This window comes from Mesocricetus auratus, unplaced genomic scaffold (genome assembly GCF_017639785.1).
Source record: "Mesocricetus auratus isolate SY011 unplaced genomic scaffold, BCM_Maur_2.0 Super-Scaffold_100024, whole genome shotgun sequence".
Lineage (NCBI taxonomy): Eukaryota > Metazoa > Chordata > Mammalia > Rodentia > Cricetidae > Mesocricetus > Mesocricetus auratus.
This window is the reverse complement of record NW_024429205.1, coordinates 20,255,440-20,267,384: the sequence shown is the minus strand read 5'-3', so window position 1 is coordinate 20,267,384 and position 11,945 is coordinate 20,255,440. Positions and strand designations below refer to the sequence as shown.

The 11,945-nt window shown below is 52.7% G+C and overlaps 2 protein-coding genes and 1 long non-coding RNA gene across 4 annotated transcripts; 1 reads left to right on the top strand and 2 right to left on the bottom strand.

Annotated features, from left to right (window-relative positions):
- Positions 1-22: 22 nt before the first annotated feature.
- On the bottom strand, positions 23-1,125 carry LOC121133781. Its single transcript, XR_005870756.1, has 2 exons — positions 780-1,125; positions 23-664 (listed from the first exon to the last, which is right to left on the bottom strand). It is a non-coding gene; the product is annotated as an uncharacterized LOC121133781 (long non-coding RNA).
- Positions 1,126-1,244: 119 nt separating this feature from the next.
- Preb (prolactin regulatory element binding) lies at positions 1,245-5,124 on the top strand. 2 transcript variants are annotated; one of them, XM_005073532.4, is made up of 9 exons: positions 1,245-1,534; positions 2,088-2,277; positions 2,710-2,930; positions 3,102-3,182; positions 3,295-3,419; positions 3,529-3,702; positions 3,850-3,922; positions 4,079-4,238; positions 4,430-5,124. In XM_005073532.4, exons 1-9 carry the CDS (start codon positions 1,400-1,402, stop codon positions 4,522-4,524), a joined length of 1,254 nt encoding a protein of 417 aa, XP_005073589.1. In that variant the 5' UTR covers positions 1,245-1,399; the 3' UTR covers positions 4,525-5,124. The 2 variants fall into 2 exon arrangements, with proteins under 2 accessions (XP_005073589.1, XP_005073590.1); XM_005073533.4 differs by lacking the exon at positions 4,079-4,238.
- Abhd1 (abhydrolase domain containing 1) lies at positions 5,080-10,000 on the bottom strand. Its single transcript, XM_005073534.4, has 9 exons — positions 9,804-10,000; positions 7,109-7,269; positions 6,656-6,838; positions 6,486-6,531; positions 6,206-6,318; positions 5,931-6,104; positions 5,734-5,782; positions 5,480-5,645; positions 5,080-5,351 (listed from the first exon to the last, which is right to left on the bottom strand). Exons 1-9 carry the CDS (start codon positions 9,939-9,941, stop codon positions 5,143-5,145), a joined length of 1,239 nt encoding a protein of 412 aa, XP_005073591.1. The 5' UTR covers positions 9,942-10,000; the 3' UTR covers positions 5,080-5,142.
- Positions 10,001-11,945: the final 1,945 nt, after the last annotated feature.

Genomic DNA, 11,945 nt, shown 5'->3' with positions numbered 1-11,945 from the left:
AGAAAGGTCAAAGACAACAAAGTGCCATCTACCCTGTAAGGCCCTCCTCAGGTTTAATTCAGGTCTGTTGACAGATAATTGGAATCAGAGATTAGGCTACTGGGCCCATTCCTCAGGGGACAGTCAGTTGACACACAGCAGACCATTTTCCTCTTAGGGAAAGACACTGCTAGCAAGTCATCCGCAGGCGAACTCTCACGCACAGACCAGAAGGCTCCCTCAGAAGGATGAAAAGTTTCTGCACCCTGATAAGCCTGTCCGCGGATGCAGCAATCCAAATCAGACCAAATAAACCGAATTAGCAAAAGCCCATGTTTAATGGATACAGCCCCCCCCCCACCTCCCCACGCCCTGTCCCAAGAGGAGACGGGAGAGAGACCCGGAAAATCACGGGTCTTTTTTCCTGGGGACAGTTTAAATACCCCGTGGGAGTGGTCTTGAACTTCTGGGGGGAGGGGGAGGTCATCATTTGGCGGGCTTTCTGAGATAAGGTTTGGAGAGAGATAGGGAAGGGGGCTGGGGTGGAACCTCCACCATAACAGCGGGCACGGGCGAGGAGCTGGAGAGAGGGCGGAAGCACTGGCTGCTCTTCCAACGGATTCGGGTTCAATTCTCAGCACCCACATGGCAGCTCACAACTGTTAACCCCAGTTCCAGTGGGCACCTGCAAGAAGCACGCACGCAGGAGAGGAGAGCGGGGGTGGGGGGTAGGAGGGAAGGGAATAATTTTTAAAAGGGATGGGGATGAGGTACCAGGCACAGAACAACACACAAGTCACCTGTCGGGGAGCAACTGCCACCCGACTTCTCTGTTCCAGAACTGGGTGTTAACTCGCGGAGGATACTGTCAAGTAGGGAGTGATTTCTTCATACTAGGAAGCGGTGAATCTGATTTGAAGCCAGCTTTGTTTTGGAGTCCCTGCCCTCGCTGTACCCTGGGAGAAATAAATCACTTCCTCTCTGGAGTAACACACGAAGGTGCTCGCTTCTACGAGTCCGTGCAACATCTCCGGAGGTGGGGACCGTCCCAACTGATCTTCGGTAATCTCTTCCAGCCCCACGCCCCACACAAAGATGGCAGGTCGGCCGTCATTCGGGGCTGAGACCCGGATCCGATGCCAGGGTTCCGTGGCAGCGCGTCCCGCTAGTGCTGACGCGGACCCGGCGTCCTGCGCTTGCGCGGAGAGAGCCGAGGAGCGCGGCGCGTGCGCACTGCGCGCCGGCGAGCGCCAGCCGGACGGTCGCGCGAACCTGCGGTGGTTTGAGGGGTGGCGAGCCCGCGGGGCTGAGAGGGGTCCTCAGGCTTCCCGGCGACGGCGGTATCAAGTTCGGCAGCGGTCGAAGGCAGGGCGCGGCATGTCGTGGGTTCCGCGGGGCTGGCAGTGAACGCGCGTGCGGGATGGGCCGGCGCCGGGGTGTGGAGCTGTACCGGGCCCCGTTCCCGTTGTACGCGCTCCGGGTGGACCCCAAGACCGGGCTGCTCATCGCTGCGGGCGGAGGAGGAGCCGCCAAGACTGGCATAAAGAATGGCGTGGTGAGAACGCAGGGCTACTGGGAATGTGCGGTGCCCGGGGGCGATTCCGGGGTGACCGGGCGCGGGCGGGGGTGATGCAGGGCTGAGTCGTACCCCTGCGTTAGGCCCTGCCTGTTTCTAGTGGGAAACCCTGGCGTAGACGCCTGGGTGCTGGTTTCACCTTAGAAGAGTGGTTGAAGCGTCCAGCAAACAGGCTGGAAGCTGTGCGGGACTGTGAAGGCTGGGCTGCTCACCCACGCAGGACCGCGGGAGCTGGCCCAGGGCTCCTTTTCTGCCCTTTTCCAGAAAGACACAATGTCTTATGTGCCTTCAAGCAGCTCGAGCCAGGATTCCTTGCTTTCTGTAAACCGGATTTAGAAATCTAAGCCCTACGTGCTGTACTAATTGGGGAGCTCCAATAAGAAAAAAAAAGCTCTAACAACAGCGACAAACCCCCTGAGATGGATGCGGGAAGCAAAGGGATACAGCTAAGACAGGACTTAAACGTCTAAGAGTAGGGCTTGATGTGACTTCCGGGCTCACCTGAACTTTGACCACCTTGGTTCCCTCCCAGCACTTTCTGCAGCTAGAGCAAATCAATGGCTGCCTGAGCGCCTCCTTGCTGCACTCTCATGACACAGAGACTCGGGCCACTATGAACTTGGCCCTGGCTGGTGACATCCTTGCTGCAGGACAGGATGCCCGATGTCAGCTTCTACGATTTCAGGTCCACCAACAGAAGAGCAGTAAAGCAGAGAGGGCAGGTGAGGAGCTTTGGAAAAGTCACTCTAATCGTGGTCTCTAAAGAGGAGAGATTAGGTGTGGGGTCTCGGTATCGCCAAAATGCTCTCTGTACCGTCAGTACAGAAGGGCTAGTAGCAGTTAAGCCTGGGTTCTGCTTGGTTGTGGTGGTGCAATCTCCGTTCTTAGGAGTGGAGGCAAGAGGAGCTAGCCTGGGGTACATAGTAAGTCCCTGTCTTTAAGAAACAACAACCACGATGATAACAAACAAAACAAAACAAAAAACAAAAACAAAGAAGTCAGCACCTGGGAGGCAGAGGCAGGCAGTTCTCTGTGAATTTGAGGTCAGCCTGGTCTACAAAGCAAGTTCCAGGATAGCCAGGGTTGTTACAAAGAGAGACCCTGGGTTGAAAAACAAAACAAGTCTGGACCCTGGAAAATTGTTTGTGTTGCAGGTTCTAAGGAACAGGGACCTCGACAACGGAAGGGGGCAGCTCCATCGGAGAAGAAATCTGGAGCGGAAGTTCACCCTGAAGGGGTTGAACTCAAAGTAAAGAATTTGGAGGCAGTGCAGACAGACTTTAGCACTGAGCCACTGCAGAAAGTTGTGTGCTTCAACCATGATAATACCCTGCTTGCCACTGGAGGGGCTGATGGCCATGTTCGTGTCTGGAAGGTATGCTTTTCCGGGGCCAAGGGCGAGGGATGTCAGTTGCAATAGCACCAAAACTATGAGACTCTGAATATGCATTCTGGAAACTTGTGAGTGGCCATTAGAGTAAGAGGGATGGGGTTGGTAGTTTTCTTGCTGTGTCTGGTCTGAATCGTGATACTGGCTTGCCTGTAGGTACCTAGTCTGGAGAAAGTTCTGGATTTCAAAGCACATGAAGGGGAGATTGGAGATTTGGCTTTGGGTCCCGATGGAAAGGTGAGGAGGTGGGGGTGTGGGATACCGGTGCAGAAAAGGGGGGCTCTGGTGCTGCTTGCCTAGTAAGTAAGTGTCCTAACTGTCCATCTTTGGAATTTTTATCCCCGCCCAGTTGGTTACTGTAGGCTGGGACTTGAAGGCCTCTGTGTGGCAGAAGGACCAACTAGTGACGCAGCTCCAGTGGCAGGAGGATGGGTCCACCCCTTGTAGCACACCATACCGCTACCAGTCCTGCAGGTGTGAGGGTCACAGAGGGCGGCTGCAGTGGGCAAGGGGAAGAGACTGTCGCCGTGCTGGGGGTGTGACCAGGGCACAGGAAGGCACAAACCTTTCGCCTGCTTTCCAGGTTTGGGAAGGTTCCAGATCAGCCTGGAGGGCTGCGACTCTTCACAGTGCAGATCCCCCACAAGCGCCTGCGTCAGCCCCCACCCTGCTACCTCACAGCCTGGGACAGTTCCACCTTCTTGCCGCTTCGGACCAGGCCCTGTGGCCATGAAGTCATCTCCTGCCTCAGCGTCAGGTGTGAGAAGTTGCTGCTTAGCTGGAAAGGAGGGCACTTGAGGGAGCTCGGGAGTGCGTCCTGACGCAGCCTCTTGGGGGCCACTGTGGGGTGAGAGGGCTTCTGCACCAGCTCCCAGAACAACGAACGCTCTGTTGTACGTTGCAGCGAATCGGGTACCTTCCTAGGCCTAGGCACGGTCACTGGCTCTGTCGCCATCTACATCGCCTTCTCTCTCCAGGTAACGGGTCGAGGTTGGCACGAACCGTACGGGAGGGCTGCAGGCTTACTCTTCCCTGAGTGCAGGGAGGAGGCTGGCCCAGTCCTCGGGGAGGCCTGCCCGGGGCTGTGGAGCACGCTTTCCAACGAGGCTTCTTCCCGTTTTCTGCTTCTCCAGCGCCTCTACTATGTGAAGGAGGCCCATGGCATTGTGGTGACGGATGTAGCCTTTCTACCTGAGAAGGGCTGTGGCCCCGAGCTCCTTGGGCCCCATGAAACTGCCCTTTTCTCTGTGGCTGTGGATAGCCGTTGTCAGTTGCACCTGCTGCCCTCCCGGCGTGAGTCACTGTTGCATTGTGTGTTGGGTACCACTTCATCCTTAGCCAGAGTGAAAAGTGACCCCTGGGAAGTGGACTGTTTGCATCCGCTCGCCCGCCCCTCCTTGAGTGAAGGGGGTTGGTTAAGGGTTCTGGTCTTGAAGCTCTGAGCCTCCTTGGCTCACTCCCGTCTTCCCTTGTCACACCCTCAGGGAGTGTTCCAGTATGGCTACTGCTGCTGCTGTGTGTCGGCCTTATTATTGTGACCATCCTGCTGCTCCAGAGTGCCTTTCCAGGGTTTCTTTAGCCTCCCTGACCAATGGGAATCCGGCTTGGACACTGCCACCTCCCAGAGCAGAATCATTGAGGTCCACAGCTGAGGCTGCCCACAACGAGACTGATGGGTACTGCGTGTCCCTCAGCCAAAGCTTGCCTGTGGCCCCACATCACTGTGGATCTTGGGGGCCCTACATTCATCACCTGTGGATCCATTTAGGACAGTGTAGTCTGAAGCCCAGGCACACTACCTGCCTCGTTCCCTCTGCCTCCCAGGGCTCCAGAGTTGAGCTCTTCCTTCTCTAGAAATATGTGAAGATGCCCAAGAGCCTGGAGGCATTGCCATCCTTCTTACAGAAACTGTGTCCCCTCCTCCCCTTATGGCTATTATCGAGGTCCTTGACTTTTGTTGAGACAAAGTCTGGACTGGCACTTGCTGTTAGGGCAGGAAGAGGTAAAGGAAGACTCAGGTAGCAGTGGTCTGTGGGCTTAGTGGGTAGCACCAAGCCTAAGGCCACATGTACGTAAGCTCCTGGATGGTCTGCTCGGGCCTGAGGAAGGGGAAAGTGACCCTTGGCTCGTTAGGTGGGAAGAGAAGATATTTAATAAACAAAGAAAGATTGAACCGAGACCCCCAACAGCTCTCTTGTCAGCTCTTTCCATCTTCAGAAGCGAGTGCCCCAAGGGCAGGCAACTCCGTGGAGTGCTGGAAGATGGCTTGGGCATACTGATGGAGGACACGGTTCATGTAGCAGTGCTGCTGGGGCAGTAGTCCTTCCAGGAAGCCAATGTGGCCCCCCCGAGCTGTGATGAGCAGTGCGACATAGGGAGACTTCTGAGCGGCCTGCAGAGGCAAGGCTGGGAGGGAGTCAGGAGGAGGTCAGGAAGCTGCCCGGCAATGAGAACCCTGGCTTACACCTCAGGCACACCCCACATCTGTGGCTCACTGGCCTGGGGGTCAAGGCTCCATTGTTGAAGCCACTCACCATGGACTGGGGAGAAGGGATCGTCTGCTGCATTGAGGCAAAGGACGGGGGTATGGATGGCATCTACCTTGGTTCTTGGGCTTGAGGCCTGGTAGTAGGCCGCACAGTCTTTATACCCAAAAGCCACAGATGTGTAGCGCTCATCCAGCTGGCGGATTGTGCGGGCCTGTGTGGTGGAGGTACTGCAGCTGTGATGTCATAAAATAGGAGACAACAGGAGACCAGCACTGGTTGAGGGCATAGTTGAGAAATACCTTTATCGCGAAGTCGACATCCAACACCTTTTCAATCGTCTTTCTGTTTCTGGAAGAGAACATATCAGGGTTTGTCTGGACTCCTTCCTGCTTCTAACTCAGAGTTCACAGCTTCTGTTTTCTTACTTCATCAAGAAAGCCCCATGTGGGCCTGAGCCTTCAAGCACTAGCAGAGCTTGGTGTGCACTCTGTCCTACCTGGCCACGAGCCGGCAGAGTCCAGCAGTGAGGGGCTGATTGAAGAGCAGTGAGTTGAGTGGGGTCTCCAAAGAGTCAACGGTCTCAAAGGAATCCCAGCATGCAGACATTGTCAGGCCTGCTACCAGTCCTCCAGCCTTCCCTGTCCGTGCCAGGTAGTTGAGCACCAGTATCCTGTAAGATTGGATGAAAAGGCCATGGAATTGGGGCCTGAGAAGAGAAGGAAGAGACAAGATGGACAGTGGGCCTTTGGAGTAAACCCAGGCAACTATTACCCTCCAAAAGAGATGCCCACAGCCAGCAGTGGGGCCTGGGAGTAGCGGTGCTTTATGTGCTTCACAGCTGTCTCCAGATCCTCGGTGTTGCTGGCACAGTAAGCCCTGTGAGTCTGGGGCAAATGGGCCATTGGCTAGGGAGGGAGGCCCTTACCAGAAGGCAACCGAATGGAAAGGCTCGGAGGTGGTGCGGAAGGGTAGGGAAGTCGGCAGGGCCCTGGGGCCAGTGAGCTCTACCAGGAGCAGGCGCGGGGCCACCACGAGGAAGCAGGGTACTCACCAGCAGTTCTTCCCCTCGGCAGCCACGGTTATTAAACACAACAGCCCTGGGGCAACACAGGTATGTGAGGCAAAACCCCCAAGAAGACCCGCCCCTTTGGTAGTTGTCAGGCCTCTACCAAAGTACCTAGATCCACTTTTCCCTTCCCAAGTTCTGTGCCCCATCCTTACCTATAGCCATCTTTCAAAGCTTGGTTAACTAGGTGTAAGATGTATGACTCCTGGCTACTGCCGCTGATGCCTGGAAGCAACAGTACTATGGGCTGGGTGGTAGGGTCCGGGTAGTGACTGCTCTTAGGCTGCTCAGCCCAGTCTAGAAGGAATTGGCCTCCATCTGGGGTCTGGAGGACTTCACTGGCGTTTAAGAGAGATGGGTATACAAAGACACCATCAGGAATTGGACTTCAAAGGTGTACTGGCTGACTCACCCCAAGCTCTCAGTTTGTCATGGGCATTTGAAGGCATGCTTTATACAAAGCAATAATGCTGGCCATGTAGAATGGATAGATAAGCTATTAAGCTTGTGTAAGTGCCCAGTCTCGTGCTCAACACAGAGGGCACAGATGGCCTTCATTTAAAGAGTGGATCAGTCTCCCCTAGGAACCGTGTGCTGACCGTCCTTACCTCTGGTAACAGACTTCAGGCTGAGACTGCAGGAGGACTCGAAAGATGGTTTGTAGCCGTCCCTCAAAACACCACAGTGTGGGGTAGAAAGTCTCCACAGTGACTGGACAGTGTTGCTCCAGGAAGGCCAGAAACTGGGGCCCAGCCACCAGACGAGGCCTCTGTAACCACATAACACAATTCGCCTCTTTTTTTTTGGTTCCAGACACTGGAGGGTGAGTGAGCTCTCCCCTGAAGTCCAGCCTTAAGGACAGTGCTTTGACACAGCAAAGGACCCAGCAAAATTGAGACTAGAATGGCTGGGCCTCCTTAAATAATAACAGTCAGCTAGTGCTCCCCAAGTAACTCCAGGCCTAACGTGCCACCTCCAGAAGTGACCCAGAAGGGGGAACCCTTGCAGTTGGCTGGGTACTGACTTCCTCAGCCTGTCCCCTCAATCCATTTGTGGGAGAGCAGATACTATAAACTACTCAGTTGATCCCCTACAGTAAGGGTGTGGTCCTCTCATTGGTTAGTTGGAATTTGGGTCTTTTTTTAGGATTTGATTTTATTTTAATTGTGTGCCTCTGTTTGTGGGTATGTGTACACAGGTGCAGATCTTGCCTGTGGAGTCCAGAAGGGGGTGTCAGATCCTCTGGAGCTGGAGTTGCAGGCAGTTCAGAGTGCCATAACACGGATGCTGGAAAACAAACTGATCTGCAGGGGCAGTACATGCTCTTCAGGGCTGAGACATCTCCAGCCCAGGGGGGTTGGTTTTTTGAGACAAAGTTGTACTATGCCCAGGCTGGCCTTGAACTCATCAAAATCTTCCTGCCTCTGTCTTGGGTTGGGATTCTTGACCAGGCCAAGAAATGTCAGCACCTGTGGCCTTCACATTGCAACTGAATTGTCCAAACGCAGCTTCCTGAAGATTGCTCTGCTCAGTCTGGCTCTTCCTGTGCCCCACTGTCTGTATACTTGTGCCTGTCCTAATGTGTGTGCTCAGTGCTGAAAGGCTCTTTTACAAGGGCACCTCATACTCTCTTGTAGAGCCCCAGTTCTTAGGGTAACATGAACAAATATTTCCTTTCTTCATGCCAACTGGGGGAAAGGGAACAGAGATGGGATAATGGGAGCTAATGAGGTCAGTGGGAACGAAGCCCTGACTCTGCCTCTTTGCTTGGCTCTGCATAGCCATGAAGTAAAGGAGAGGGCGGGCCTAGCCTCATAGACTTCAGGAGGGTGTGCTGAACAAAACCAGGACTCCAGCTTAAGACTGAAATCGAAGGTTGGCCCTATGTTCAATCTCCAGCATCGGGGAAGTAATTTTTTAAATCATAAATGGCATTTCTAAGTAACTTTAATCAGATCCTGTTTTATCTACAGTCCTGATACCGTAAAGGGGCTAGGCAGATGATACACTAAAGAGGCCCAGCTGATACCATAACTTGACCCTGGTCCTTAACCCTGGAAATAACAAAAATGAAATCACTGCTATAAAGCCAACTAATCCCAACCTTATTCGATAAGATAGAAGTAAAGAAGTTATAACTCTTATAGGTTAATTGGTCTGCCCAAAGATAGAGCAAACAAGGACAAAGCAGAATTAACAGTTATGACATCAATAATAATAACTTGTAGGTAAAATTGTTGAATACTCATTTCATTCCAGGTATTGTACTAATAAGCATTTTATGTGATTTTTAAAACGTTTATTTTTTACTATTTATATTTTAGACTTATTTAACATGTGTGAGTGTTTGCCAACGTGCACTACCTATATGCCAGGTGCCCCTGGAAGCCAGAGAGGGTTACGGGCAGTTGTGAACTGGAAGTGCTGTTAGGGACGAGGACCGAACCTGGGTGCCCTTAACCACTGAAACACCCTTTTACTCCTAACGTACTTCCATTTGCCAGGGGCCACAACGGTTCTTTTTTCTTTTTCTTCTTTTTTTTTTTCTGTGTTGCCTGTTGCTCAAGATGGCTGAAAACTCTTAGGCTCAAGTGATCTTCCTGTCTCAGCCTTCCCAGTAGCCAGGAATAAGCGTTTAATTCCTATAGATCTTTCTAAAGAAGCTGAATCAATAGGTTTCTTATTAGACTCTTACCTAAATAGATTTTAATGAGATCAAAAACGTTAGCTTTCATGGATATGTAGATTGTGTATTTTACCTACGTCTCGGTTCAAAGAAATCTCCAAATTGATAAAAGAAAAAAAAAAAACCTGTTAAGACTTCCTCAGCATGGTACACACAAAGAGTCTAGAACTTAAAACGGCTGAGTGTGCAGGGGTAGAATTATCCATCTGCCCTAAGCTTGGCAAGAACCCCAGCCAGTCCTCAAGGGAAATCAGGCCCCGCTAAGTTGGTGAACTGGTGCCACACACACACAGGCATCCGTCCTATTATTCTGTGCAGCTAGCGAACATAATCTGCATATTTTAGTTAGGCCACCTAAAAAAGGAAAGCAGAAAACGCAATCTCTGACACTTGAGGATACCCTCCACTCCACCTTTATCCAAAGGTTAGTCAACAGTCTGGGGGCGCACCCTTCCTGTACTTAAAAACCCACCTAGCAGAGGAATCTAAAGAGGCAGAACCGGCTCTCCAGTAGGTCAAAAGAGAGAACCAACTATCCGCGCTTTCAGAAAGGACTGGAGACTACCCCCATACACTAGGTACCCAAGCACGCCGGTCAGAGCTCAGCCCTCACCCACCTGGGGCACACATGCCCAGTAGTAACCCAAGTAGAGAGCAACGCCGAGAGCCAAGAGCAGAGAGACGGTGTCTGACCAGGTGCCGTTCTGCGGGCTCAGGGACGAACTCAGCATCTTGGTTACGAAGGGGTATTCCATTTCCCAGGCTCCCGGCCGGCTCTAGCTCCTGAACTTTGACTCTTCCGCTTGCGGGCTGTCGTGGGCCCGCCTCTTGCACGCCATTGGCAGGCTTCTGCAGTTGGCCCCGCCCACCGCCGGTCCCGAGGCGAAGGGCGGCGTTTGGCAAATACAAGCGGTACTAACTCGGTCTCCCACGCGCCTCCGCTCCTGCTTCCCCTTGGTGGTGAAAAGCGGGGTCCCCCAGGGCAAGCAGCGCCCCCGCAGCTGCCGTCTTGGTGAGTGCCATCTCTGGACGGCGAGGGCTGAATCGGGCAGCCTGGGAAGGTTCTACAGCCGCTCCTGTGAGAATATTCTGTCCAGTCACAGGGCGCAGCCATTCACCACCGTGACCCTCACACACTGGGCACAAGCACTGCCCGACAAGTTGTTACATACTCAGGTTTCAGCGGCTCAGTGGTGATATTCTACTCCTCGTCTCTTATGATCCCCGCTAACAGAAAGGTTGCAACAGATGATTTGCTCATCAACTCTATTCCCGGCGTTGGAGCCTGTCTGTTTTCATTAGTGTGTTTGAATAGGGACTGCGGTGGAACCTTGGCTTCCCACTGTAGACTGGAATCATCCGCGAGTTGTACCATCCTGGTCTAGGGATATAGATCAGTGTATGCAATGCAAAATCTGTCCATGAGATTTGAATGTTGAACTTTTTTTCCTTTTTTTTAATCGAGACAGTTTCTCTGTGGCTTTGGAACCTCTTCTGGAACTCACTCTGTAGACCAGGCTGGTCTGGAACTCACAGAGATCCGTCTGCCTCTGCCTCCCGGGTGCTGGGATTAAAGGCGTGCGCCCGGCAAATGTTGAACTCTTAGGACAGTTGAACTCTTAGGAAACGGTACTAGAAAAAGGGAATGCCCCCCTGCTGCTGTGTGGGAGCAGGTTAGAATGATGCCCAGCTTGCAATGGGGAAAGGCAGAAAACGAGTGGGAGTTTCCCAGGCAGGTGGGAGGCAAGAGTGCCTGCTCCAGGATAAGTGAAAACCTGGAGCCAAAAGAAAGGCGTGGCTGAGCGTGTGGGTGATCCAGGAGCAGGCGCTGAGCTTCCCCAGGGCGCAGGAAGAGAGAGAGGTCAGAAAGATATGCTTTAGAAGAAACCCTTGGGCTACTTAGAAAAGGAGGGGAATAATGACCGAAGCAAAGGTGCCAACTGGACACTGTTAAGAGCACTCTGAACACTGGGCACCAGCAGGGAGAAGAATGAAGATCTTCAGGGTAGAAGGCAGAGTTGGCAGACTCTTCGGTGTGGTGATGAGGCAGAGGAGGAATAGGAATGGCTCTCAGGTTCCTCACTGCACAGAGTCAATCCCCGGGGTGGGGAGACCAGAGGAGGGAAAGGTTAGAAGAGGAAGACAATGCATTCAGATACAGAGACACTGGGTAGAATGCTGGTACTTTTTTCTCAGACTCTTAACATTTCCCCTGAAACCCAGAGCCCATTCTCTCAAGCAGCCTCGATGCTCCAGAGCTCTCCCAAATTATTGAATCTGGTTAATCCTAGCCCTGCCCCTGCCTGTCTTTCCCTCAGGGTTAGGCTATGGTTATGCCTGCCCTTTGCTCCTGTCTCCCTTCCAAAGGACAATGGTGCTTCTCCCCCCTTGTCTCCAAGAACTGAAGACCATTAAACTTTTCTTTAAAAACATTTGGCCCCTTCAGTGTCAGTACCCAGCCACAAAACCCAGACCCAGGCACAAGTCAGTAGGATGTTTGATTCCTGAGGTCTGGACCTTGTAGACTACAATTAGAGATCTTGGAGTCATTGCCATTTAGTTGGGGTGGGTGGCTTTTTGTTCTTTTTTATTTTGCTTTTGAGACAGGGTCTCACTGTGCATCCCTGAGTGGCCCAGTAACTGCTATGTAGACCAGGCTGGCCTTGAACTTGAAGCGATTCTCCTGTCTCTGCCTAAATGCTGGGGTTACAAGTATAAGCCATCCTACTTGGCTTGTTAACCTTTAGGTGATGAGTGTA